Source organism: Amphiprion ocellaris, chromosome 4, assembly GCF_022539595.1.
Source record: "Amphiprion ocellaris isolate individual 3 ecotype Okinawa chromosome 4, ASM2253959v1, whole genome shotgun sequence".
Lineage (NCBI taxonomy): Eukaryota > Metazoa > Chordata > Actinopteri > Pomacentridae > Amphiprion > Amphiprion ocellaris.
Window position 1 is genome coordinate 1,321,026 of NC_072769.1, and position 24,687 is coordinate 1,345,712.

The 24,687-nt window shown below is 40.0% G+C and overlaps 1 protein-coding gene across 2 annotated transcripts; it reads right to left on the reverse strand.

Moving 5' to 3' along the window:
• Positions 1–1,176: 1,176 nt before the first annotated feature.
• On the reverse strand, positions 1,177–24,668 carry gatb (glutamyl-tRNA(Gln) amidotransferase, subunit B). Of its 2 annotated transcripts, XM_023261053.3 has the most exons (14): positions 24,498–24,668; positions 20,821–20,974; positions 20,603–20,716; positions 13,720–13,918; positions 12,802–12,924; positions 12,561–12,674; positions 10,796–10,880; positions 10,079–10,123; positions 9,495–9,687; positions 9,238–9,371; positions 2,628–2,706; positions 2,378–2,512; positions 2,140–2,269; positions 1,177–1,356 (listed from the first exon to the last, which is right to left on the reverse strand). In XM_023261053.3, the coding sequence occupies exons 1-13, from the start codon at positions 24,641–24,643 to the stop codon at positions 2,144–2,146; spliced, it is 1,647 nt and encodes a 548-aa protein (XP_023116821.1). In that variant the 5' UTR covers positions 24,644–24,668; the 3' UTR covers positions 1,177–1,356; positions 2,140–2,143. The 2 variants fall into 2 exon arrangements, with proteins under 2 accessions (XP_023116821.1, XP_035799788.1); XM_035943895.2 differs by having other exon boundaries at positions 1,177–2,269.
• Positions 24,669–24,687: the final 19 nt, after the last annotated feature.

Consider the following 24,687-nt stretch of genomic DNA (forward strand, 5'->3'; position numbering starts at 1 on the left):
ATTATTTTCGTTTTGCCAGAGGTGGTTTGCAGCTGTTTGTTCTACAGACACTGATGCCCTCATTTAATACATTTAGTTTCCAAACATTCCCCCTCAGATTTTGTTCAAAACTAGGTCTTGTTCTTGGGTAATCACTGGAGTTTATATTCTCTAATCTCATGCAGTGACTCTGACATGCAGCAGAGTTCAAGCACAGCGTGACGGAGAACTGTTTGAGCAGCGCAGAAATATCCTGTGCATCACTTCTGCTCATGCATACGAGATAAACATCGCTTTGACAAGTAAACTGCATCATTTTGTGCCTTTTTGGGTAGAAAAAATCAGCAATAAACTCCAAATGGATGTGGGAAAAATCTGAGAGAATGTATATGGATCGAAACATGGGGCACTGGATGCTCAAATTTCACAAAGAACTACCAGGAACCACATTTAACTGACTCTCATATTGACATGAACCTGAGCAGTCAAGTCACCCAAAATTCATAATTTCCTCTATTTATTCGATTTTCTGATCTCTACCAGAGATCTAATTTGTAGTTATTACATTTGACTGAATTGTACAAAAATATTCAATTTAGCTGTTGAATTCCCTTAATTCAACAAATATTGACCACAAAGTCGAAGAAATGGTTTTAAAATTAAGGTGACAAGATACAGAAGAATGTTTAAGCTTTGTTTTCCAAAACCAGGGAGAAAACAGTTAATGTGGAAGCAAGAGTACAAAATATGACAAGCTGAATAGTATGTTTTGACCACAAGAGGGCGCTCACTGCTTGCACTCCTGTTTGGTGTTTGAACTGGGCAGGGCTTCTGTTGCCTCTCTGGGCAAGTCATCTGTCATGTCAGCAGTTTCATCTTCTGCCTCACAAATGACCATAATGGTCAAAATGGCAGGAGCCAATGGTACATTAAGTTATATGGAAAAGGGTTGCATTAAATTATAGGCAGGTGCTTCAGGAGATATAATTTGTGAGCTCACCCTTTATACCCTTCCTCGCAGTCATGACTACTAAACATGAAGCAGAAGTAATTTCTTAGGAGAAACATTGAGTATAAAAGCCACATCAAATATCTCATAGCTCTGTGAGAACGTCAGCACATTTTACAGTGCTTCTGGGTTCATGAACGCCTTTTGTTTCCCAGAAAAAGAAACAGAATGTGACAGAACACAGGGGGTAATAATCTGAGAAGGTTTATTACTTTTCAAACACATAAATAACGTACATAAATACAGAACATAAAGGTTGTCAAATAAAAAACTACAACAAAAGTCCAACTGGAGGTGAACTGGTCTGAAATTAAGGATCATCTTAATTGTTGATTATTTTCTGGATGAATGAATCTGTTGTTTGGCCTCTGAAATGGTGAAAAATGTGGATCAGTGTTTCCTTGAATGTCTTGTTTTGTTCAAAGATCTTCAGTTTACTGTCACAGAGGAGGAAATAAACCAGCTTCTTCTCATTGACGGAGCTACAGACATAGAAATTAGCCATTTTTTATTGAAAAATTGCTTAAACTGATCAGTCTAATATCAAATTAGTTGGCATAACAACTAATTGGGGCTGCACATTAGCTCAGTGGTTAGTACTTTCGCCTTGCACCTAGAAGATACCTGGTTCGTGTCCCGGTCTAGACCTGGGATCTTTCTGCATGGAGTTTGCATGTTCTCCATGTGCATGTGTGGCTTTTCTCTGGGTTCTCCAGCTTCCTCCCACAGTCCAAAAACATGCTGAGGTTAATTGGTGACTTTAAATTCTACAGACAATTTAAAGTCACCAATTAACCTCAGCATGTGAGTGTGATTGTTTGTCTCTATGTGTAGTCCTGTGATAGACTGGTGACCTGTCCAGGTGTCCCCTGCCTTCACCTGAGTCAGCTGGGATAGACTCCAGCCCCCCACGACCCTAATGAGGATTAGGCGGTGTATAGATAATGGATAGAACAACTAATCGATTAATTGTTGCAATTTGTTGTTCAGGATTTAGTAAATGTCAAGCTCTGGAAATAAGGATGGCTTAATAAAAGACCTGGCTTCATGTGTAGTCAAATATCCACAGCTATCAGATGCATAACATCAGTGTCTTGAAGGTCACGTCAGCCATGGCTTGATGCTCACACTGCCATACAGTTGGTTCTCACCGAATCACGAAGTCTTCTCCTGTAGAATCTTCCTCACCAGAACTGGGTCCGCTCTGCCTTTGGTTTCTTTCTGAACCAGGCCCATCAGTTTATTCAGCACTTTCTTGTTTCCGTTTCTGATGGCGTGAACCTTCAGAGTCAAGTCACGTAAAACACAATATATGTTGGAAAAAAAAATGCACAAAATTTTTTCTTTATTGGTAGCTACATGTGAGATTTTGCTGTTTGGGGTTCCAACCTCATCGGGATGGGAGTCCACCACCTTCTGGCAGATGCTGTGCAGCTGTGCGGTGTCACTAACAAGCCCCAAGTCGTGCTCCTGGGTGATCTGCGCTGCCGTCTTGCCCGGTGACCTCCACATCTTCTGGAACACCTGAGAGCAGGGAGAAACCCGTAAGATTCAGAATACAAACAAGCGCCGGCCCGGCTGCGTGTGCTGAATGACAGGCAGGAGGGGGATAATTGCATGGTCCCTGGAGCTGACTGACCTGCTTGGCAACCGAAGAGGAGATGTGTCCTGTTTCCTGGAGCTCCAGCAGCTCAGCCAGGGCAGGAGGAGAGATTGGGCTGAAATCAAATCAAGAGGTAATTTAATTACACTTAAATAGATGGACTTGAATCAGTGATATAAATGGTAGGGGAGACGGAGAGAGAAAAAGGGGGAGCGTCAGCCTGAAAGGACGAGACAGTCGATGTGATTTGACCGTAATGTTTTTGTCTTTCTCACGTCTGCTTGTTTATTCCTGAGGCTATCAGATTAATAGAATCAAAAAGCTGTCCAGTGTACATTCGACACAGTCAATCTCCTCCAGAATTGGCACAAGCACTTTAGAAAGATACAAGGATCCATCTTTATAACCGCAACTCAGTTAATGTGTCAAATTGAGCAATGGTTCCTCTCCCAACCTGTGGGCTGGTACTTGACCTCATCTGGAGGTGGAGAAAGTTGGGATCGAAACAGAGAATCCTCATTATACTAGTTTTCACATCCTTCACATTTTTAACGTTAACATCCTGGTGAGATATGTCACAAATCTGTCATCATGCTGCCACGAGTCTGCCACCGAGCTCCCCTCATCCACGGCCGCCAGCAGCCGCTCTAAGGGGGGGACCCCTGGAAGAGCGACTTGTCTGAGCTGGTGGAAGCTCCTAATGACATGTCTGGAGTTTCACCTCTCCAGCTGCTGACCAATGTGTTCCCTTATTTCTCCCTTCATTTATCCAACTCAACGGCTTAGAACCAGGGGAGCAAAAAGAAATGTAGGCAGACCTGACAGCACAGCGGGGGCAAAACTTTAACATTCGCACTGATTATCTGAAGAAAAAAGGACACACTGCACTTCTTAACGTAACTTTTCAAGACCTTTTAGTTGGTGCCCAAACTGCCAGTTATTTCCTCTTTGCTCTACGTACTCAAAATGTTTTTCTGAGTATTTACGTGATTCAGTTTCTTAAACGCCTGCAGTGTCTGACAGTCCTGCTGACCACTCTTTGTTGTTTTTTTTCTTCAACTCTCCTCCTTTTAACCACAGCAAATGCAACATTTTGCAAAAATAAACACCATCCACTTTGTGGTTTACTCACACACAAATGCTTCACAACAGTCTGGAAATGGCAGATTAAGTAAAGCTCAGAGCATCTGTGCAGACGTCAGTCCATTACTTCAATTTCATGTGCTCCGTAATGACTCAGGGCTTTTAGTTTGGAGAAATTGTCATTGCGCTCTTTTTGTTCATCTCAGTAGGACTCCACAACTCTGATGCCTCCAACCACCCTCATTGAAATGAGTGCCCTAGTGCCACCAACAGAAATAATGATGGCTACCATGGCAACTTCTCTTTACATCAAAAAATCACAGCAACTTTATTTCTCTATATGCCGATTATATATTGCTTTTTATCCAGGATGTCCCACTTTCTCTCACCCGGCTACTGAATATATATTCAATAATTTTACCCCAATCTCAGAATATAAAGTTAACTGGAGTAACTGTGCTTTGCTGCCACTCAATGCATCAGCAAAACATCCAAATCCTATATGGCTGTTCTCAGATCATAACATAACAGGCCTGCACACTTAACTGCAATGTGCATTGTTCAATACTGAAAGACGCTATGACTTGCGATAAAGAGTATTAGCTATACAGTTCCCAAATCTTTCTGCTTTAAAAGTTACAATGCTAGACCTAAAACTCTTAAATCATAAACATTATTAACCCTTTGATGCGTAGCATGGGTCAAAAGTGACTCAAATCCAGTGGAACATGGGTATCTCCTGACCCACACTGTGCATCAATGGGTTAAAAACATCTACAAGGCACTCATGACAGAAATAGTCAAATGAAGACAGAATTATTCCTATAGCACATTTAACACAACAAACCCAAAGTACTTTCCAATAGAGAAATAAGATTGTACAAATTTAGCAGAGACAGATTTACAAAGACCAGAAAGCTCCAGCTACCATTTCACTCTCACATCTCCATTATTAAAACAAACATCCTTTCAGGAATCAATTTTCAGAGATTTCTTATACAAAAAAAAAAAGAAAAAAAAAAACACTAAAACTTGCTGGGAAAAAAATCCACTTTTTTTTAGCTTCTATATGGGAATGAATAAACTCAGCCTTAAACTGTCAAGTCTCCAAAAGCAAAAAAGCAAAGGGGTCACAATAAAGAACCTTGAAATCCTTGAATCTCTCTGTCCATTGCTGCTTCAAGTGTTTCCTCTTAACTTACAACATCTGATCCGTTCAAAGCTTTTATCTCAAACAATCAAGAAAGAAATTTGGCTCAGTTATTACTAAAATAATCTCCACCTGGTGTCTTGCCAAAAAGCACTGCAAAATTTTGTCCTCACTCTCCCATTTTTCATAATAACATCCGATTGGGAAGCTAACCAATTTCATCTCCTCAATAAAAGTGTGCGCACTCTCTGTGACACTTAAGGTCCAACTGGACTCCAAGCATTTTAAACATCCAGAGACCTTTCAGTCCAGCGGGCACATCTTTCTTTTTCTACCTCCAACTCTGCACAGTGATGGTGTATCTTGGAACACACCTCTCTCCACACATCCATCTCCTACAGCTCTGACCTTGCATAAGGCCTCCTGTAAGGCCCCATCTATTGACAGATTATGGAGGGAAGAGTTTTTCCTCAAAAAGCTCCACCTAAAATTGGAAACCAATCTGGCAGAACATCCAACTATCTTGCAGAAAACCAACACATCAAGTTACTCATTTTATTTTCATACAAAGAACATCACTCCCCACAAATGACAGAAAGCTTTATCATCACCAAACCGTGTAATCAAAATGTACTGAGGCTGTTGTTTTTTTATATATTTTGTGGGATCGTCCAAAGGTTGCAGAGTTCTAGAGAAATGTTACCAAGCATACTGTCCAAAGTAATTTCTTTCTTTCCAGAAGTCCTGTTACCCAGTGACAACTTGGCAGATCCCTGACCAGCTAGTCTTACAGTGACTAATAGCTTATAGATGGAGAGTCCTTCATTCTGTCAGTATGCAAAGATAACTCCTTGACTTCACAGACATTGCAAGCATGAAGGGCTAGGCTCTTTGGGTCCATAACGTTAGTGTTTTTGGTGTTGAAAAGACTGAACATTTCTGATGACATTGATCTCCTTTATTTGTGATAGATCAGCTTGTAACCCCACCCCTATACATTCATGTTTAAATACTAAAAACAAAAAATTGACCACAAAAATTAATAATAATAAAAATATAATCAAAAAGACTTGAATTTCAAGCGTTTTGGGCATTTTTGTTCCAGGCCTTCTGCAGGCAGAAATCAAAACAACAGTTTGTCCCTAACAATAATGATTTCACTAATGTAATTAGATTTTGGGCTATAGTCACAGATGAGAATAATTTTGTCTAACTAAAGCTCCTAATTTCAAATTAATTTATAGCGAAAACATTATTCTGAACACTATACAAAACATCTTTTGCTGCAGCTAAATGCTGCATTATTTCTGTGCAAACCTTATTGGAGTATAGAAACTATTCAATAAGTTAGATTTTACTGGCAGCTCCTGCTGAGCCAATATGTACAGTATCAATATGTGTCAAGGGTGGGAACTGGTAGCAGTTAATTAGACTTAATTTTTACAATTTAAGTGAATTTTTCATTATAACTCTTGTTGTCCTGCAATTTTTGCTTCGACTTCCTTCAATAGACTCACTGTTTTTTGCTGCTTAGTGAACAGAATTCATCAGGACTGTGACTGTGGCTTCATAAAGCTGCCGGCTGCGCGTGATATTTAAAACCATGACACAGACCTCAGTCTCCGGCAGATTCATCACTAGATATGATGCACAAGGTCACTGCAGGTCGAGTTCAGAGGCGCTCTTTTTTTGTGTGACTGGCATCAGCTGTTTCATTCACGGTTCAGGACGACTACATCCTTCGCAGCTGTGTGGCTGTCGGCTGCACTCATGCACATGAACATACTGCTCAGTATTTTTCTGCAGAGATGCTGCATTCGATGCACCTCAGAAGTGTGAGGTCAGATTTTGCAAATGCATCTTTTGTGACCTTTGTACATTTGATGCACAAAAAAAAACATGGCTGCCTCCAGCTTTGCTATTCTGCTTTTCTAGGATTAACAAAAGCTTGTCAACAGATGTACTTCACTTAACTGTGAAAATAGAAGAGTGAAAAAGGGATGCTGTCTAATATGTGATATTAAAGTCATCAGAAGTAGAGTATTTGTACTTACATGCAGTTTGTTATATACTGCTATTTAATAGAATGAAGTAAAATGTGGATAATGAGAAACCCTTCCTGGTCTCTTTGCAGGTTTTGTTCCAGTTATTCAGATGACTTCCTTAAATCTGCTTCTTGAAACAGTCCTCAACGCTCCACCTCCTCTGTAGGAAGTGGTTCACCTGTGAACCTCAGCAACACACTGGATATATATCTGACGTCAGCAGCCATTGGCATCCCTCGGCTAGCGACTGGCGCCTCTTAGGCTTTTCATTTGCATTCATAAAAAACAAGTCATTCCCAGGCTAGTCATTGGCATCCTCAGCCCATTCCTGCAGTAACAACCAACACTCCTATGCTGGTATTTCGCCTTCTTGGGCTGGTCACTAGCATTCCCAAGCTAACCACTTGTGATCCTAAGATAACAACTAGCATTCCCAGGCTAGCCACTTACAATCCAAGGATTAAAAAAATCTGAATTCTATTCTATGGGTTCTGTAAAGCGTCTTGAGACAATTTGACCGTAATTGGCGCTATATAAATAAAATTAAATTGAAAAAAAAATTGGTGATGTTTTCTTTGATTTTTCCAAGTTAGAGATTTGGAAATTCCTAGTTCCTGGTAGCTATCGAATGCAGCATTAGACTGTATTTAGGTTAACACATACAAAAAAACATGGCTGCCTCCCGCTTTTCTTTGTTGCTTTGCTGCAATTAAGAAAAGCTTGTGAACAGATGTACTTCACTTAACTGTGAAAACAGAAGAGTAAAAAAGGTATGTTGTCTAATGTCAATCATCAGAAGTAGAGTATTTGCACTTGCATATAGTTTGCTGCTATTTAAGGGAATAATATGTGGACATTAGGATGGAGAAACCTTGCCTGAGTAACTGATTAGGTAATCCGAATCCTGGTGGCGTTTTCTTAGATTTTTTTCTAGTTTGAAATTTGGAAGTTCTTATTTCCAGCAGCCACTAAATGCAGCATTGGACTGTATTTAGGCTCCCCTTCATTTCTATGTATCCTGAATTTTTCACTTGTGAATGAAATTCAGTGTTCCGTTGCTTTGAAAGAGGGATGAAACTGACCTTGTATTGAGGAAATATTGTTTGTTCAGTGAAATAATATAATACATGCTGCAGACAGGAAAGGAAGCTGTTTGGCTGTAGTGAGTGTGAGGGCAGTGACAGAGGTTAACACCAGTAAAATGTTGGATAAATCACTGTACAAACTTTGGACCTTTTGGACTGCTGTTGATAGCCAAGCTCCTGCGGTTCATGTTTACAACCCTTCCCACACTATCTCCCCCACCACCCCACCCGCCCTCTGTTTTTGGCCACATTCTGTCAGGCAAATTCTGGCTCGACTGCAACTTTGCTCTGCTGATACGCATATGGCAACGCTGTTCGCTGCCAGCACTCCCTCCACCTCCAGCTCCACCACCACCACCACCACCACCACCACCACTCAACCTCGTCCTTATGTGCTAAGCTTTGGGTATTATTGATTTAACTAAAATCTAATGTTCGCGCTTACTAAGCCTGGGTAATTGCTGGTGATGAAAGAGTCAATTCCTTGAAGTATCTCTGACTAAAGTTCAGTCCTGAGTCATGGGATGAGGAGCAGAATTTCTTCCCTCGAGGTGACAATTTATGTTGGCATGATATCACAGCGTTTCACAAGAACTAAACTCCTGATGCAATGGCTGGTGACACGTGAAAATAAAGAGAAACTTGACAAACACAGAATGCATCTGAAAAGTGAATCGTCTTTCTGTAAAAGTACTTATGCTTTCACTGCAGACTTTGGAGGAATGACATGTACGGAAAAAAGGACAATGCAACAAAGGTACCTAGTTCATCCTCATTTCTCATCCCTGTACATATTGTAAATATTATTACTACTGTTATATTATTGTTTTATTTCTATTACTACGTCTATTGCTACATAAGCTGCTGTAACAATGTGAATTTCCCCTGGTGTGGGGAGAAATAAAGGACTTGACTTATCTTATCTTATCTTAGTCTAACTCTTACATTTGGGCTCCAAATGAATGATTTAAACATTTTCCCTTCCAGTCGTTTCATTTATCAGGAGGCTTGAGGATCAGACAATGCAGAAAGCTTATTCTTGTTTTTTTCCGTCTTCCCATGTGTAGCTCTATATGGTTTCCACAGCCCAAAATCAACAACATCTTCACATAAATTATGCAATTGACAAAATGTGAATAAGCCAATCACAACCACTCAGAGGAGACATTTAAGATGTGGCACTGGATGGAGACTATCATTGCTTTTATGGGTTATGTTGGCAAAAAATAAACTCGTGAGACAAACAACTGTGAAATGAAGGGATCTGTTGGTGTGCTTCTCACCTCTGGCTCACGCTTAAGTCTTGCTGTTTGAGGTGACCCAACAGCTCATTAGTCACCCAGCCAATCACCTTCCTTGGCTCCTTCTTGGTCGCCATCAACACCGCCTCAAAGTACTCCACCAGCCCATCCTCGTTCTGCAGCACAACACCATGAGCACTTTAACTCCGCTCAGATTGATCAGATGTCTATTAAAAGGAAATATCTAGTGAAGCAACTTCCTTCCCACTGGTTCATCTCACTCTCGCTTCGAAACTCACCACCAGAGTGAAGCTGTGCTCGGGCAGGATGCCGTACGTCTGCACCAGCCTGTCTCTTTTGATGCTGGGCAGCTCTGGCAGCCCTTCCTTTATCTTCTGCACCACCACCGCCTGGCACGCATCGATGCCAGCGGGCAGCGATGCGTTATCCTCATACACAATCAGAGGGGGCAGGTTAGGCTCTGGCATAAACCTGAAGAAAGAGGCAGCGGAGGTGAGGGAGATGGGGAGAGAATGCTTTATCAGCAGCCTAGATAAGCTCAGAGAGAAAGAGGCTGGCCTTTGTTGAAGTACTAATAGTCCTCTTGACACCACACTTGTCACAATTCACTAGCTCCCCTAATCATTTGACTCCATCAGCCCTAAACCTGCCCGTCTATCATTCGCTGACCTAAACTAGAGAAGAAACACACACACAGCCGAGGTCCAGACCTTGAGTGATGTGTATTTACTTCTCTCCATTTATCTGACGCTCTCTAGTCTCCAATGAGGGCAGGATCATCTTCTGATATTGTGTTTTTCATTGCACATCTATATCTATATATAAATACATATATGCAGGACACCCACAAATTCATATTCACCTGTAGTCCTGAAGACCTTCTTTATCCCTCATAGGAATGGTCTCTCTGGATAACAAGATGCAAATGTTATAAAACAGAATTTCCCTTTTCTTAGTTTTTTCTAAATATAGCTAACTGAACATCTACTGGATAGATCAAACAAGACATAATATCCACATGCGTTACAGGAAACTGTAATAAGCATTCATCTGTTTTCTGATATTTTAGAAATCAATTAAGAAAACAATTAGCAGATGAAACACTGATGAAAACATTCGAACACGAGCATAACAAGCCAAGAATGTGAGCATATGTGTGGGGATCACTTTCAGACAGCTTCGCCATTTTTAAACCGGTGCTGTCAGATCTGTAGCCATTTTACACAGAAACGAGAAGAAAGAGCCAATCACAGGCCGTCACACATGCTGTTTAACACACTTCGCCATGTACCTTGGACATGCAAGGCCTCATGGGAAGGAGGCAGAGCACTAGAAGATGATCAAGGCCTCAGCTGTGTGGGAGCAGCCTCATTCTGTGAGCTCATAAGCCTATGGGTAGCACATAGCTCACAGATAACAGAGGACGACGGCAGCATCCAAATGGCTCTATTCATCATCATTACCATGATGGTTCGTCCTCAGCAAAGCTCAGGACTAATGAACCAGGCAGAGATCCCAGTCAGAGGGTGTTGTAGTGGCTACATCTTGGCTTCACGGTGCTGCTTTTTCATCCTCTTACCCTGATTTGGAATCGTACGCCCGGGTCTCGTTTTGTACCGTGCCCCCTCTCTGCAGGATGCCAATCTGCCTCTGGATCTCATAGTCTGGCGAATAAAAGGGAACACAAACACGGACCACAAATATAATTTGGTGCTAAATGCCAAGCACCTGCTGTTAGACACTGGCAATCCTCAGGTCTCTGAGTGCTGCCACATTATAACTCTGATAAACAGTGTATTTCTCCATGACTTTTAAATAGCAGCTCAGCAGCAGAGCAAATGTGATACAACTTTATTGATAAATAATTCAACCACAGCACTACAATATGTCAAACCGCACTTAAAAAATCTGCATGGGAAATACGGATTTTCTGACTGGGACTCTTGGTCAGCTTGAAGTGAAGCCGAATGAGCAGTTACAGCTGATATATGTATTTTTTAAAATACAAACAGCTGTGAGAAGTCAGCTGATGATCACACTGGTAATGTTCATGAAAGGCCATCAGTCTTAAACTTATTCTTTGGTATTTACTGTCAGTTTCAACTTTCTTCTGCTCTTAATGTATCTTAACTTTAAAAAAAAAAAAAAAAAACATCTTATCTTAAAGCACTGACGTATTAAATATAGGTTTTGGTAGATTGTGCATTCTGTTTCTATAGCTGGAAAATGTAATGGATGAAAAACAAATCACATAATAATCCACATCTGAAGTGCAGTGGAGTAGAATCCTACAGTGGAATGAAACAGAAATATTCAATTACATTAAAAGTAACTTGCCATTTTATGCAAGGCTATCTGCCAGACTATTTCTTGGCCAGACACTAGTTGCCAGGCAACCAGTGGAGACTAGACAGGAAGTTAGTGGCCTCAGCCAAGAAATAGTCTGGTACATGATGGTTTTTGTAGAGCTTAAACAATTTGATAATTACCGAGCTTTAGAGGTGCTGGTGAGCAGATTTTTTAAACTGTTAACTTTTCGCTCCTCAAGTTTCCATTCTTTTGTCTTTGTGCCAAGATATGAAAACTGACTGTGGCTTCATATCAGCTGTATAGACACGTAGTATTCTATAACTATGCTATTGAGTTCTAAAAGTCTTCTCCAGGCAATCATTGCATGTTTAATAGGATTTTTCCATTAAAAAAATAATCCTTTCCAGCCTTAAAATGGCTCAGATGTAACTTTGCCCTCTTGCTTTCCCTAGAATGTGCAGATTGAGGAGCGTAAGAGTCAGTTCCAGGAAGTGGTATCTGAGGCTGTAATATCCTTTTATTTTGTTAGATGAAGCTTACTGCCAGGTCGCAGCGCCATGTCTTTTCCATTGAGCATTTGATTTGAATGAAACAGTGATAGAAAATAGTGCAAAGAAAAGTCTCCGCCTCTTTCTCCACTCACCTCTTCAACTCGAGCACACCAGCTCACCTATGACTCTGCTTGAACACTATTAAACTATTCTACACTACATAACAGCAAAATGCACTACTGGAGCATTTCAGTCATATAAGTAAGAACTGGAAGCTGATTCTGAAGAAGAAAAATGATTTTTTTTTTTTTTTTTTAAAATACATATATATATAGTCCCACCTTACAAATTTACAGGATTGGTTCATTTGGTTTGCTCAAACTTTGGACGTTTGAATTGTGTTGAGTCATTGGTACACTACAGTTTCAAGATGGAAATGTTTAACCAAGATCAAGCTATTTTTACCCCAGTCAATAAGAAAACGCCTTATGAGAGTGTCAACAAGAAAAAAAACCTAAATTTAAAACTTTTTAAGGTGCTTACCTATCGCCCTGGCCAGATATCGGACACTGTTGATGTTCTTCACCTCGGTCCTGACGCCCAGCGGCTCACCTGGTCGGTGTACGGACACGTTGGCATCCACTCTGAGCTGGCCCTCTAAAGAGAAAGAGGTAAATGATGCATGTGAGGAGAAAAAAATAAGTTTTACCTTCAGAAGTGTGGCAGCTCAAAAAAAAAAAAAAAAGAGATAGAGGAAGACAGAGACACAGAGAGACTTCCATACCAGACATGTTGCCTTGACAGGTGCCCAGGGCTTGCAGGATGAGCTGAAGCTCTCTGACAGCTGCTGCCGCCTCCTCTCCACAGCTCATGTCTGGCTCCATCACCAGCTCCATTAGACCTACACCTGACGCATGTGAAGACAGCTGTGTTTAACATCTCTGAGGTATCTACCCCGCGGAGCTCTGCGACAAACCACAACAGCACTTGCTTTGTTGAGCAACTTTATATTTAATCTCTGTTTGCCGTTCTTTTACACCAGTATTCAGTAAGAAAGTTGGTGCTAGATTGTAAAACTTATTTTTTTACTGTCAATAAACGTCCAAAACCAGGCACCCCGGTAGCTCAAGTGGTTGAGCGGGCAACCCATAAACAGGGACTATAGCCCCCGACTCAGTGGTCATGGATTCGAGTAAAGCCCGTGACTCTTCACTGTAGGTCCTCACCCCATTCTTCTCTCCATCGTCATATATAATAAAGGCCAAAAAATAAACGCCCAACACCAACAATGTGTTAGAATGTCTCTCAGATATTTTCAAGCTTCTCTGCTGTCTTGAGCAATCAGCTTAAAGCGGATTCATTTCTCATTCAAAACAGTTGATTAATGAATTTTCTAAACCAGCTGCTTCGTTGACAACTTTACAAGTAATTAGCATTTTTGTTGGACACTATTTTCAGCCATGACGGTTCACTAAAAAATAATCTACAGTGCCCATGTTCATCATAACGAATGAACACGTCACCCAGGGCAACGCTGAGGCTCAGTGGTGCGTTTGTAACGATTCCTGGAAAACAATGAAGGACAGTGGCTCAGAGGAACGAGCTATAACAGGATTTGGCCACAAGACACACGAGCAGGATCAATTTATTGCTGCTTTTCATGGGATTTGTCAGCAATAACAGAAATGCAGATGGATGTCACCTGCTCTGTTGAGGTCTATGAGCGTCTGGCTGTGGACGTCATCGTGCAGACTCTTGCCACTGTCCTGTTCCAGCTGAATCTGCTTGATGTGGACATTCTTTCTGATCACCTGGCTCCTCTTTTTTCCTTCGAGGAGGCTGTAAGTCAGCGTGCCATCTACCGCAACTGGCTGCCGCTGCTGAGTGATCTGGTATCCAGCCTGAAAGGAGAAAATACAGTAAATCAAAACTCTGGACAGCAGAGATAGGAGATATCACAACATGTGTAGTGATGACAGCAAAATTATAATTAAACAATGTTTTATCTGTACACATCTCTACACACATACACACGTTTATTGATTTACATAAATGCAAAATCCAATGTTTAGCCATTCTTACAGGGAGATAGAACTGATCTCCAATGCAGGAAACATTATTTGTTTATACTCTTATTTAACAACTATGCAGAGAAGTACTTGTTGTGGTAATTTTAGTTAATACTCACTGCACTGAAAATTACAATATAAAGAAAATGTAGATCAGTAAAAGATTCATATTTGCCCCTAAATCAGTAAATTCAGCTCCAGTCCAATCACGTTTCAAATTCAAAGTATTTTTTAATGATCTTTTAAAAGAAAATGCATCAAATTATGGAAGGTTGCATCCTTGTGTTGCAGTGGTGAGTACACTGTGTTCATGGCTCTATATGAAGATGAGACAGACAGCATCAATTAAACCCAGCGCCGTGTGATTGGCCGGACTGTCATTACAATGCAGGAGTAGCGCTGCCATTTCACTCAAGGTTTCTCCTCACAAAAGCACAAGAATAAATATTTCATGCACTCCTATGTTCCTAAAAGGACCTGCTGCCCCAAGTATTAATTTCCCTGGTTACTGTGGCAACCACATCACAGGAACTAAACATTGATCATACTTATGCTAAAGCAGGTGAGGATGTGGGAGAAGAGATTGAGGGGGGAGGGCTGTTAGTCAGCTTTCTGTACAATGTGGCTGATCGACACAATCAATCACCTTCACACCTCCTCCTCTTAAGAGCACAAAAAAAACCTCCTGGGGATTTTCTTTTTCAATTTCTGCTCGTCTTGGTAGATTCAATCTTTAAATCTGCTGGATTTTCTGAACACTGCTTGCAGCTGGTCAGAAATCCCCTGTTTCTTACTTAATCTTTCCATGAGTTTTGTCTGAGCATGCCGCACTGTACGTTACAGAGCATCTGTATCAGTGAAGACTATTTGCATTTCCCACATGATAAATCAACTACTTCTGGCTACACAATGAAGGATGAGGCAAGTTTGCTGTCAATAAGATCCTGGTAGCCACATTAAGCTTTCCCAATTACACTCCGACAGCAGAGCGAGCCTTAATGAGCAGCTTCTTCATCCTTTCTACATCCAAAGTTACAGACGCATGCCTGCTTACATGCTATAGGATCGAACACACACATACTCCAGACTCATTTCTGTGTTGTGGGCCGCAGAGTCATTTTCCTGACTCATTCCTAAGTCTCTGAACAAACGAGACTCATGTTGCTTGTCTCAATCCTCGCGCCTGTTTTTCTCAGCTACTCCATAGAGGTCACGAAAACATTTCATTTCTTTCATTAAACAAATGTCAAAGCTTCAATAGCCAGGCCACGTCTGTTTATTTGGAAACTTAATATCTGAAGGAAAGTGTAATTATTTAGATTAGTGTGGAGCTGCTGAGGCATGTTATTAAAGGGCTGTTAAAAACTTTATATATGTGCCTTGCCTGCCGTTTCAATTCGAAGAAGAAATGCTGGTTGGACAGCAGCATTAATCATTTAATGAGCACTGTGGTGTTTTACAAAATGCAATCAGGGATTTATAGTGGAACATATCAATAATGTACAATGCAATTTACAAATGTATTTTTCAAAGGCGGGATAATTTTTCCCCTCGGTCCTGCTACTGGTTTGGTTTTACGATTGTAGATTACATTCAAAGTTGAGGTCCAATGTGAAAAATAACCCATCATCTGCATAATTAAATCCACTCTGACTTGAGTTTATCAAGCTGTTTCACACAACACTTAGACGGATCACGGTCCTCAAGCAGCTGATGAGACGAGTGGAAATTACAAACCAGGCAACAGCAGGTATTGTGCGCAGTGCACACAGGGAATTTAAAACACAAATAGAGACTCAGGCTCAGCTGACTGGCAGGAGTTGTTTGGGGAACCTTCTATGGAAATAATAACTGTAATCGGGGTTTATCTTTCCCGCTGTGTGTGTCAACTGTTGAGATGGAATCCAAAGGAGATGATGCAAACTTTGGTAAACACGCAAGAAAGCAAGACGTACCAAAGAATAATCCCTATGCTTCTGGAGCGGACTGTGCTGGAATTTCAAGATTCGTGGACTTTCTGAGGGAGATAATGTATCCTTTACTATTGTAATTAAAATATCCACTGCTGCAACTTTGTGATAACCAGTAATTCCCTGAAAATTACATGGGAAAAACTATCTATCAAGATCTGCAGAGAATGATTGTGTTGCTTCATCACACCTCACCAGTCACAGTTTGACAACAGAGTCAAGATAGCTCAAAAAAAGTGGAGACAACCAATCAGAAATATCAAGAAGAGCTCATTTATTTCAGGGCAATTCACTAATAAATAAAAACATAGCTCTTTTCTCTGTGCATTGCTTGCTACCTCATGAGGTACTGCCATTTTAAGCTACTTCTTTGGGCAGTTTTATTCAAATATTACCAAAGAAAAAGAAAATCTGTCTCCTCAGTTCTTTGGTCCATAATTACCCTCTTCATTACCTTGCCCAAAGCTCCGTTAGCATAATATCTTAACAGGAGAAGACAGACTTTAGAAAATTTCAATGTAAAATTCTCCAAGACCTTTCTTTCGAGAATTCTAGCTTTATTAGGGGAGGTCTCCGTAGGGTAAGTCACTGTAGAGCTCCCATGACATTTTGTCTTTTCCATCTGAGCCTTAAAATGTCACTTGTAATGGCAGTAAAATTACCCCAGGGCTCTGAAGGGTTGTGAAACCTTGCCATGCGAGCACTCCATTACAGAGAGCAGAGTGAACATCACTTGGGTACGACTGTTTAATGGAAATATCAGTGCTAAAGAGGGCATTTTTTGAGACTATTTCTAACCACAGCTATTCAGCTCATAGCATAGCATGTTGTTAGATATTTAAATACTAACTATTTCCCCATGTCACGACCATAAGATTGATACATAATTCATTGAGGCAAACGTTTGTTGTACTTCTTAAATTTTTTTAACAGCATTAAAATTGCAAACCACTCCGAGAGGAAATTAAAGCTGCAACAAATTCTTTTTTGGTATGTCATCACCTTTTCCACTCTCAAACAGTGGATTATTTAAACATGTAACGCTTAGAAAGCAGTACTATCATTTATTTGGAATTTTGTTTTCTGTCCATTTTTCACATTTATTTTGGATCTCTACCAGCTCTTGAGGGAAATATCTGGCTCTTCAGCTGCTAAATGTTCCACTATATTCACCACCTAACTTTGCCTATTCACTCTTTTGTACTAACCAGGGACTTTAGAGTGGGTTTTCAGATACCTTTTTGCTAAAAGCAGCTGCCTACTGCGTCCAAAAACAAGTCTATGAGAGCAGGTCGACTGAACCAAAACAGTAAAAGCTACAGGCCAAACAGCTACACAATAAATGAAGCTCGCTATGAAGTTCTAAAAAGCCAAGAAGAGCTGCAGATGCAATTAAAAGTTCTCACACATTGTTGTTTATAAAAATATCCACTTCAAAGCTGCACCAATTATTATGTTTACTTTATCAATAGTCCAAACTCTATGTGCAATGTGAAAGGTGTCACTAATCAGTCAGAGAGAATTATTCACAGACTCCGCATCTTGCATCACTCTATAGAGCATTTTTGCATCTTTAGTTCACTGTTCTGGTTTAAGCATCTGTAAATCTGTTGTTTTCTCTCACCGCTCTAATTTCCAGCCTCATCAGGCAGCTGTTTTCTGTGAAAAATCTCTAAAAGAACTCATTGCATGCTAATTAACCGGTACCAGTGTTGGTGGCTGGCAGTTGAACGTCATTGGGCTGCTGCTCTGTCATTTGCTGAGATGCAGTTTGAGGTTTCTGACAGGTTTAAACGTGTGCCGTCAAAGTCACAGGATCACTTTAACCCCATTGTTATGTCCTCAGAAGCTGCAGTTTAAACTTCACCTGTGGTTTATTCTACAACTGGTTACTGTAAGGACAGACTTCATATAGCTCATATTTTATTTATACCTAATAGAGCCTGCAGGAAGGCAGTGTGGCCAGTTTAGGTCACAGTAACAAACAAGAAAAGCACTCAGAGAGCGCAGTACTCCACCAAGGCTGCTCAGTCGTTGTGTGATTTCTGACGGATGAAATCTTTAAAAAATTTGTGGTCAACAACGGTTGATTTGTAGTAGGATCGCAGTCATGTGATTGTCAGCAGGAAGCTGACGTAGTGTTCACTTGTAGTCATAGTTACAGTGACGCCGTGCCACTATCTTGCAATGACACAGAAATCTTTAACAAAGCCATGGATCCAGACTATAAGCAGCATCACTGCCAAAATCTAGTCAGTTGGTCCTTGTATCATTTCTGACCTTCCCTGAAAATTTCATCCAAATCTGTTAATCCATTTTTGAGTAATGTTGCACACAGAAAGACAAACAGACAAAGCAACGGCCATTGTCACATAACTCCGCCACGTTTCCTGGCGGAGTAATAAGTACATGATAATTTCTGTAATAGTGTAAGCTGCTTTCTCATTAAATTTTCTATATCCATTACCATTATAGTGGTCCCTTGTTGATTGTGTGGGTTAGGTTCCAGAATCCCCAGCAATAGGAGAAAATCTGCAAAGTATCAACCTTATATTTATTTTATTATTTATATATATTTTGAGGAGTTTTGCCTTTTCTGTGATGGTAAGCATCTTCCTCTGACACTTGGATTCGGTGCCAGAGGCCTTACAAGGCGCAGAACGTTGGATCGACATCATAGGGCTTAAAATAAATTACATTTTTTACAAAAATTTCACAAAAACACAACACTGCAGACAATGTGCAGAGATAAGACATCGATGTGAAGAGCAAGATGCTGAATGCTGCTGTACACAGAGATGGAGGAGACTGATGCTACAGTCGCTGAGCCAATCAGCACCCAACGCTATATGCTATGCATTTTATTTCAATTTAATATTCTTTCAATGTTTCAATTATTATTATTTTTTATTTATTGTTTTTACTTTTTAGGTTAGAAAATGCTTATTTTACTGCAAAAATAATTAAAATAATAAATATATAAAAATACCTACATAGCGCAAAATCCTGCAATATAGCCAAAAATCTGCGATACAAAATTAGATATATACAATTCAAAAATCTGCAATATAGCGAGACCGCCAAAAGTGAATATGGTGAGGGACAACTGTATTGCTTCAAATTATGAGATCAGTCATCTAAATAATCATTCACACACCACTGTTCTGGTGTAAACATGAACCTGTACTGAATAATTGTTAACAAGATGATAATGTGAGCATCTAGTTGAAACACAACAACATAAATAAGACTTTGATGATTTAATAATTCCCTGTGCACAGTGGTAAGTCATCAAACACCCGTGATCTTAATGCGATGTTGCAGTTCAAGCTTCAAAGACACAGAGTTCGGCTGAAGTTTGGAGTTTTGTTGTTACACATTTAAATCTGACGAGTCTATTTTAGGCTCAGCTGAATTTCAAACTCTTGCAAGTTCCCCAGTCAGCTGGAAGCAGAGCGACAGAGAATTGAAGTCAGTCATTTTCCCGAGCAGATGGTAGAAACACAAACAGAGCTAAGAGAAGAGAGACTATCACACCTAGGTTTAGTGGGGAGACAGAAACAGGACTCCAAATGAATGCTAATAATGGATGTGTGAGCCGGCAACTGTTTGCTGCATGTTGACATATCAACCTTTTACCCCATCAGCTTTATGAGTGCTAAATCTGACCCTGTGCATATCCAGAAAAGACCCTTTTACCTTGCATTATTCATTAAAAAAAAAAAGTATTTTTATGGATGGTGTTGTGTTTACAGTTTCTCTATCATTCCAAGTGGCCAGAAAAAGTTAATCAATGCTGCTTTACAAGAGTGAACTCAATGGTAACTGCAGGAGATAGCTACCATTAGAAAACACCAACACCTACTTTAAGTAAATGGCTGTGTTCTAAATGAAGCCCATTACTGGTAACTACTGGAGATCAGAGTCTTCTCATGACCTCTACTTGCAAAAGTGCTAAATTTACTTCACTATTTAATTCCCATAGCATATTATAAGCACAGAGAGTTACTAATGAAAATAACAGCTTTGCACAGTTTTTGTCGATGTTCAGCGCTGTTCAGTTCGACGACTCCATCTAGGGCCTTTACAACTTCAATAACAGTAGAAATTATGTGAATAAAAGAGAGCAACCTCCAAATTATCAGCAAAGGCATAGAGAAGGAAATGACCTGTAGATAATATAAAATTGGAAGTGCACTGGAGGAAATGAGCTGGTAAGTAAAAAGCACTGGTCATTTTTGCGGTCATTTCTCTGTACGTGTGGCAAATAGCATTTTTGCTGCTTCAGCAAGACTTGCTTAAACTTAAATTGGAGCTGATGGCTGCGAGAGTTTACTCTGTGCGCTGCGATGGAGAGGCTGAGGCAGATCAGGACAGCTCATATAAAACTAAACATGAGGATGGGGCATGAAGTGAAGGACTCTGTACTGCAGTTTGTCAGATAAGGTAGCCCCTAACTCCTGTGCTATCACTCTCCTACTGCAACTACTGAACACTAGAAGCTGCACAGAAAGTGACACTTGAGAACATGGAGAGGGAAACTCACAGGGAGGTCTGCGTAAAAGTAGTGTTTCCTGTCAAAGAGTGACTTCCTATTTATGTTGCAGTTGAGAGCCAGTCCTGTCATCACTGCTGCTTCGACACACCGCCTGTTCAGGACCTGGGGACACATAGAGACGGGGACATTACCGAATGATGTGACGAGAAGGGAATAAACGAGAAAACAACAGGTTATGTTTTTTAATTAATTTAAACGTTACTCACGGGTAATGTGCCAGGTAGGGACGCATCAAAGAACGACACCAGGGAGTTGGGAGGAGCTGAGAAGCGAACCGAAGAGCCAGAAAACAGCTTGGTGCTGGAGTTAATCTGGGCATGGATTTCCAAACCCACCACTCCAACCAGCTGCTGTGGAGTGCTGAGGCAGAGAGACAACCACATGAAAGAAAACTCTACCATACAGGCCCCCGAGGACAGGAAAATCATCCGGAAAAAGTAGCTGTGTACCATGACAAAGAGAATACTTGTTTCTGTTCATCTTACTGGTATCCATTAAAACAAGCCATGTACACAACACTCTGATTCTCAGCAGGTTATGGGTTTGTAGTGTGCTCATAATGCAAAGTGACAAAAATAAATACAGTGGAATAAAGTAAGCATGCATACAGAAAAGACTTGAATGCACTGCAGTGTACAAAGGAAGTAGAGGAACTATTCACAGCTGCAGAAAATAAAACTGAATGAAATGCAAATCTGGTGAGACAACTCCAGAAGTAGTCAATCCTTGAAAAGATATTTTTAAAGAAGGATCTAAAAACAGCCACGTAATGTCTTCAGTCATCTGTCAATCAATGTCATCTCCAGCGTTGCCTGATTAACCTGCTCAGAGTCTAATTAGCTGCTCCTCCCTCTCTGTGTACATAGAGCTGCAATGATGGAATAACATGGCTTCTTGTTGGCTGTGCACAAATATGCACAACTTAAAGTATTAAAGCTACACTTGGACACTGGAACTCCTTTCAGGGCAGCATCCACCTCTAAAGCCCTTACTGAGTCAGATTATACTGTGCTTTACTACCTCATGCTGAAAATGGGGTTTTTGGGGAGGATTATAAAGGCTATTGGCAATCCAAGCCAGAAACTGTGCTTAAAGACTAAAAAGTTTTTAAAACTTGAGACAGACATCTTACAAAAAGATTACACTGAGTTGCATTATAGGGAGTGTGAGTCCAGCTTTTCTATCCATATTAGAGACTAAGTGCATTCAACTGTGACCTCCGCTGCACCAATTTCATTTTTGGTTTGAGTTTTTTTTTTTTCATTCTTTAACAAAATTGAGTCACTTCCAAGTCTCACAACTTTATGAAAGTACACAAGTTCAATGTATAAAGAAAAACCAGACACCAGACTTAAACACTGCATCTAGTCACTCAAATGAAAACTTCCAGAACGGTGCATGAACCAAACAAGTCGACCTTCCAGGTTTGCTTTTGCATTGTGTGTGGAGTCACACAGACTACCTAACAAACACACTTTGCTACATGATACACCCACCGACTGTCTGTAGACATGGACAAACCCTCCATGACATCTTTCATAGATTCCCTGAACAGTGGTTTTGAAGCTCAGTTTGCTGGCTCCAGCCATCACCATCCTCACAGCACCTGACTCCTCTGAACTCCAGACTAATCCAAAAATGAGCAAAGAGCTGGAGGGTGAGTGGAGCTGAGGGGGTCATGGACTGTCCTGTAATGGCGCCCACTGGTTGCTCAAAGCCATGCCCCTTATTAGACATAATTTTAAACCTTGATACAATTTAGACTGGTGAGTTATATATAAATTCACTGCCTGCGCAGTTGTCATGAAAAGGAAAACTAGTCAACAGATCAAACCATTTCTCTGTTTTAAAGTAATGCATTTTAATTAACAACAGTTAAGTTATCCGTTATCTGATGGATTGATGCATTTTTGAAGCAAGACTCAAGTGTATATTCAGGAAATGCCGTTTTAGACACTCCCATGTCAGCTTTACCTTTCAGTCCCAGAGCTTTACACTTGGACACTTCCTTACCATAACATTTACCTCTCTAATTTCAGCCTAAATGTAACCTTAAAAACAAATCTTTACCGTGTCATATAGTAGGCATGGCATGTAGTACTGCATCTGTCCTTAGACATCACAAGGTGATAATAATAGCAATAATAATAATAATAAGTTTATTTATATAGCACCTTTAAGAGCAGTGTTCACAAAGTGTTTTGATAGTTAAAACATGAAACACAGACAATCAAGCAAGATATAGGAGACAAGTCAGAGCAGTCAATTAAAAATAAATAGTAAAAATTATAATAAATTAAAAGAATAATTAGCTAGATTAACACGCAAATCAAACAAGGGAACTAGGCAGTTTGAAAATTAGAGTAAGATTGAGGGTTCAAATTTTTTTTAAAAAGCGAGAGAATGAGAGACATCACACCAAAGAAATAGGCAGCAAAGAGTAAAATAAAACAAGAGAAAATAAACATGACATAACACAGAATAAAACACTAAAACAAAATAAAGGTAAAACTAAATTTCACATAAAAGCAAGTTCATAAAAGTGAGTTTTCAGAAGTGATTTAAAAGAAGTTACTGACTCTGCAAGCCTTATCTCCTCAGGCAGGAGAGGTGATGATGTCTGCAAAAGCACTGCTATTGTTTTACAAATCATCATGTAAAGACTAAATTTTTTTAGTTTTACAGTAATCTTTTTTATAATGGTGGTTTTGAGCTACACAGGAGTTTGTAGCCGTGCTGCAGTGATCACTGGGAAAAAATGAGCAACAAGGCTGATCAGCAGTGCCATAACAGACTTTCATCTCTTTTAAGTTCTGTATCAGTGTGCAACTGCAGGTAACCATAGCAACAGTAACAGAGCTTTTTCTCTTTGGAAACTTTTGTGAAATTAGTTAACTCACATTTTTCCTTCAGTAATTTAGCCTGCAGCTGTCCTGCTGTGAGGCAGAAAAATTGCCTCAGTAACAAAAAACAAACAAACAAAATTTAATATGACAAAAATATTTAGGCTTTTGAATCAAACTTTTACAGTAAAATTATGTGCAGCTGTGATTCAGCTTCACAGCTCACCTGGCTCTGGTAAATACTGGTAGACAGTCTTAATCAGTGTTACATCCTGACTGGTTCTGTCTCCATGTTGGGAATAATTTATATCTACATGTAATTAATGAAGTTACCGCTGTAAATGTGTGCACAACTCTCTCGCTTTAGAGCTCATGTGCTTTCTGATGCTGCAGGTATTTAATAAATTCAGAGAAAAAATTGGAAGCGACAAATTTGAGGCAACGTTAATGTATTGAGGTCTCTGTAATGTTTATGGATGGCTGCACAGCTGACTGGCTGCTGCTACACGCATATCTGTAAGGGTTATCAATTTTCATCCAGTGGTTGCATTCATTAAAAGTCTCACATTGGAGTTTCAGTGAATGACCTATCAGAACTGGCTAAATTTGCTACTTTTGTTGGTATTCACAGCTTGTTATTAAGTGAAAAAATAAATAGTGTACAGCTCCTTTGCAATAACCTTAATTGATTCTATTAGTTTTAATTAAGGCTGCACAATATGCATTTTTTGTTTATTGAAATATAGCTGTATTGACAGGTACTGTGGTTGTGACATGAGCCATGGGTTTAGTGGTCATTCAAAAAAAAAAAAATCGCAATTATATCGGTGGTGTCACTTCTGCTGCAGTCTGTACCAACAAGCTTGTCTCCTTAGCTTTTAAACTCGTAATAATTAAAGGCTAGCGTCAAAGACTTTTCATATTTTGCAGTTAGCTATTTTCTTTTGAGTTCAGCAACACACACACTACATTACACACAGGTAGCAGGTCAGGTCAGGCTAAACAAACACAAAGTAGGCCATTTTAGCAGCCTTTCTTACCTTTTCGCTCTCGGTTGTATTTGACTGTCGCATCGTGGGTTTGTTGTGCGGATTCTTCTGATTACACATGAAGCTTTTGGATAAAATCCTGATATTTGTTTCATATTATGTAGAAGCTCACTTGCTGCAACACAGAAGGCAGCCATGTTGTCCTAATGTTTCTAATGAACCCGGGAGTTGTAGTTTTTTG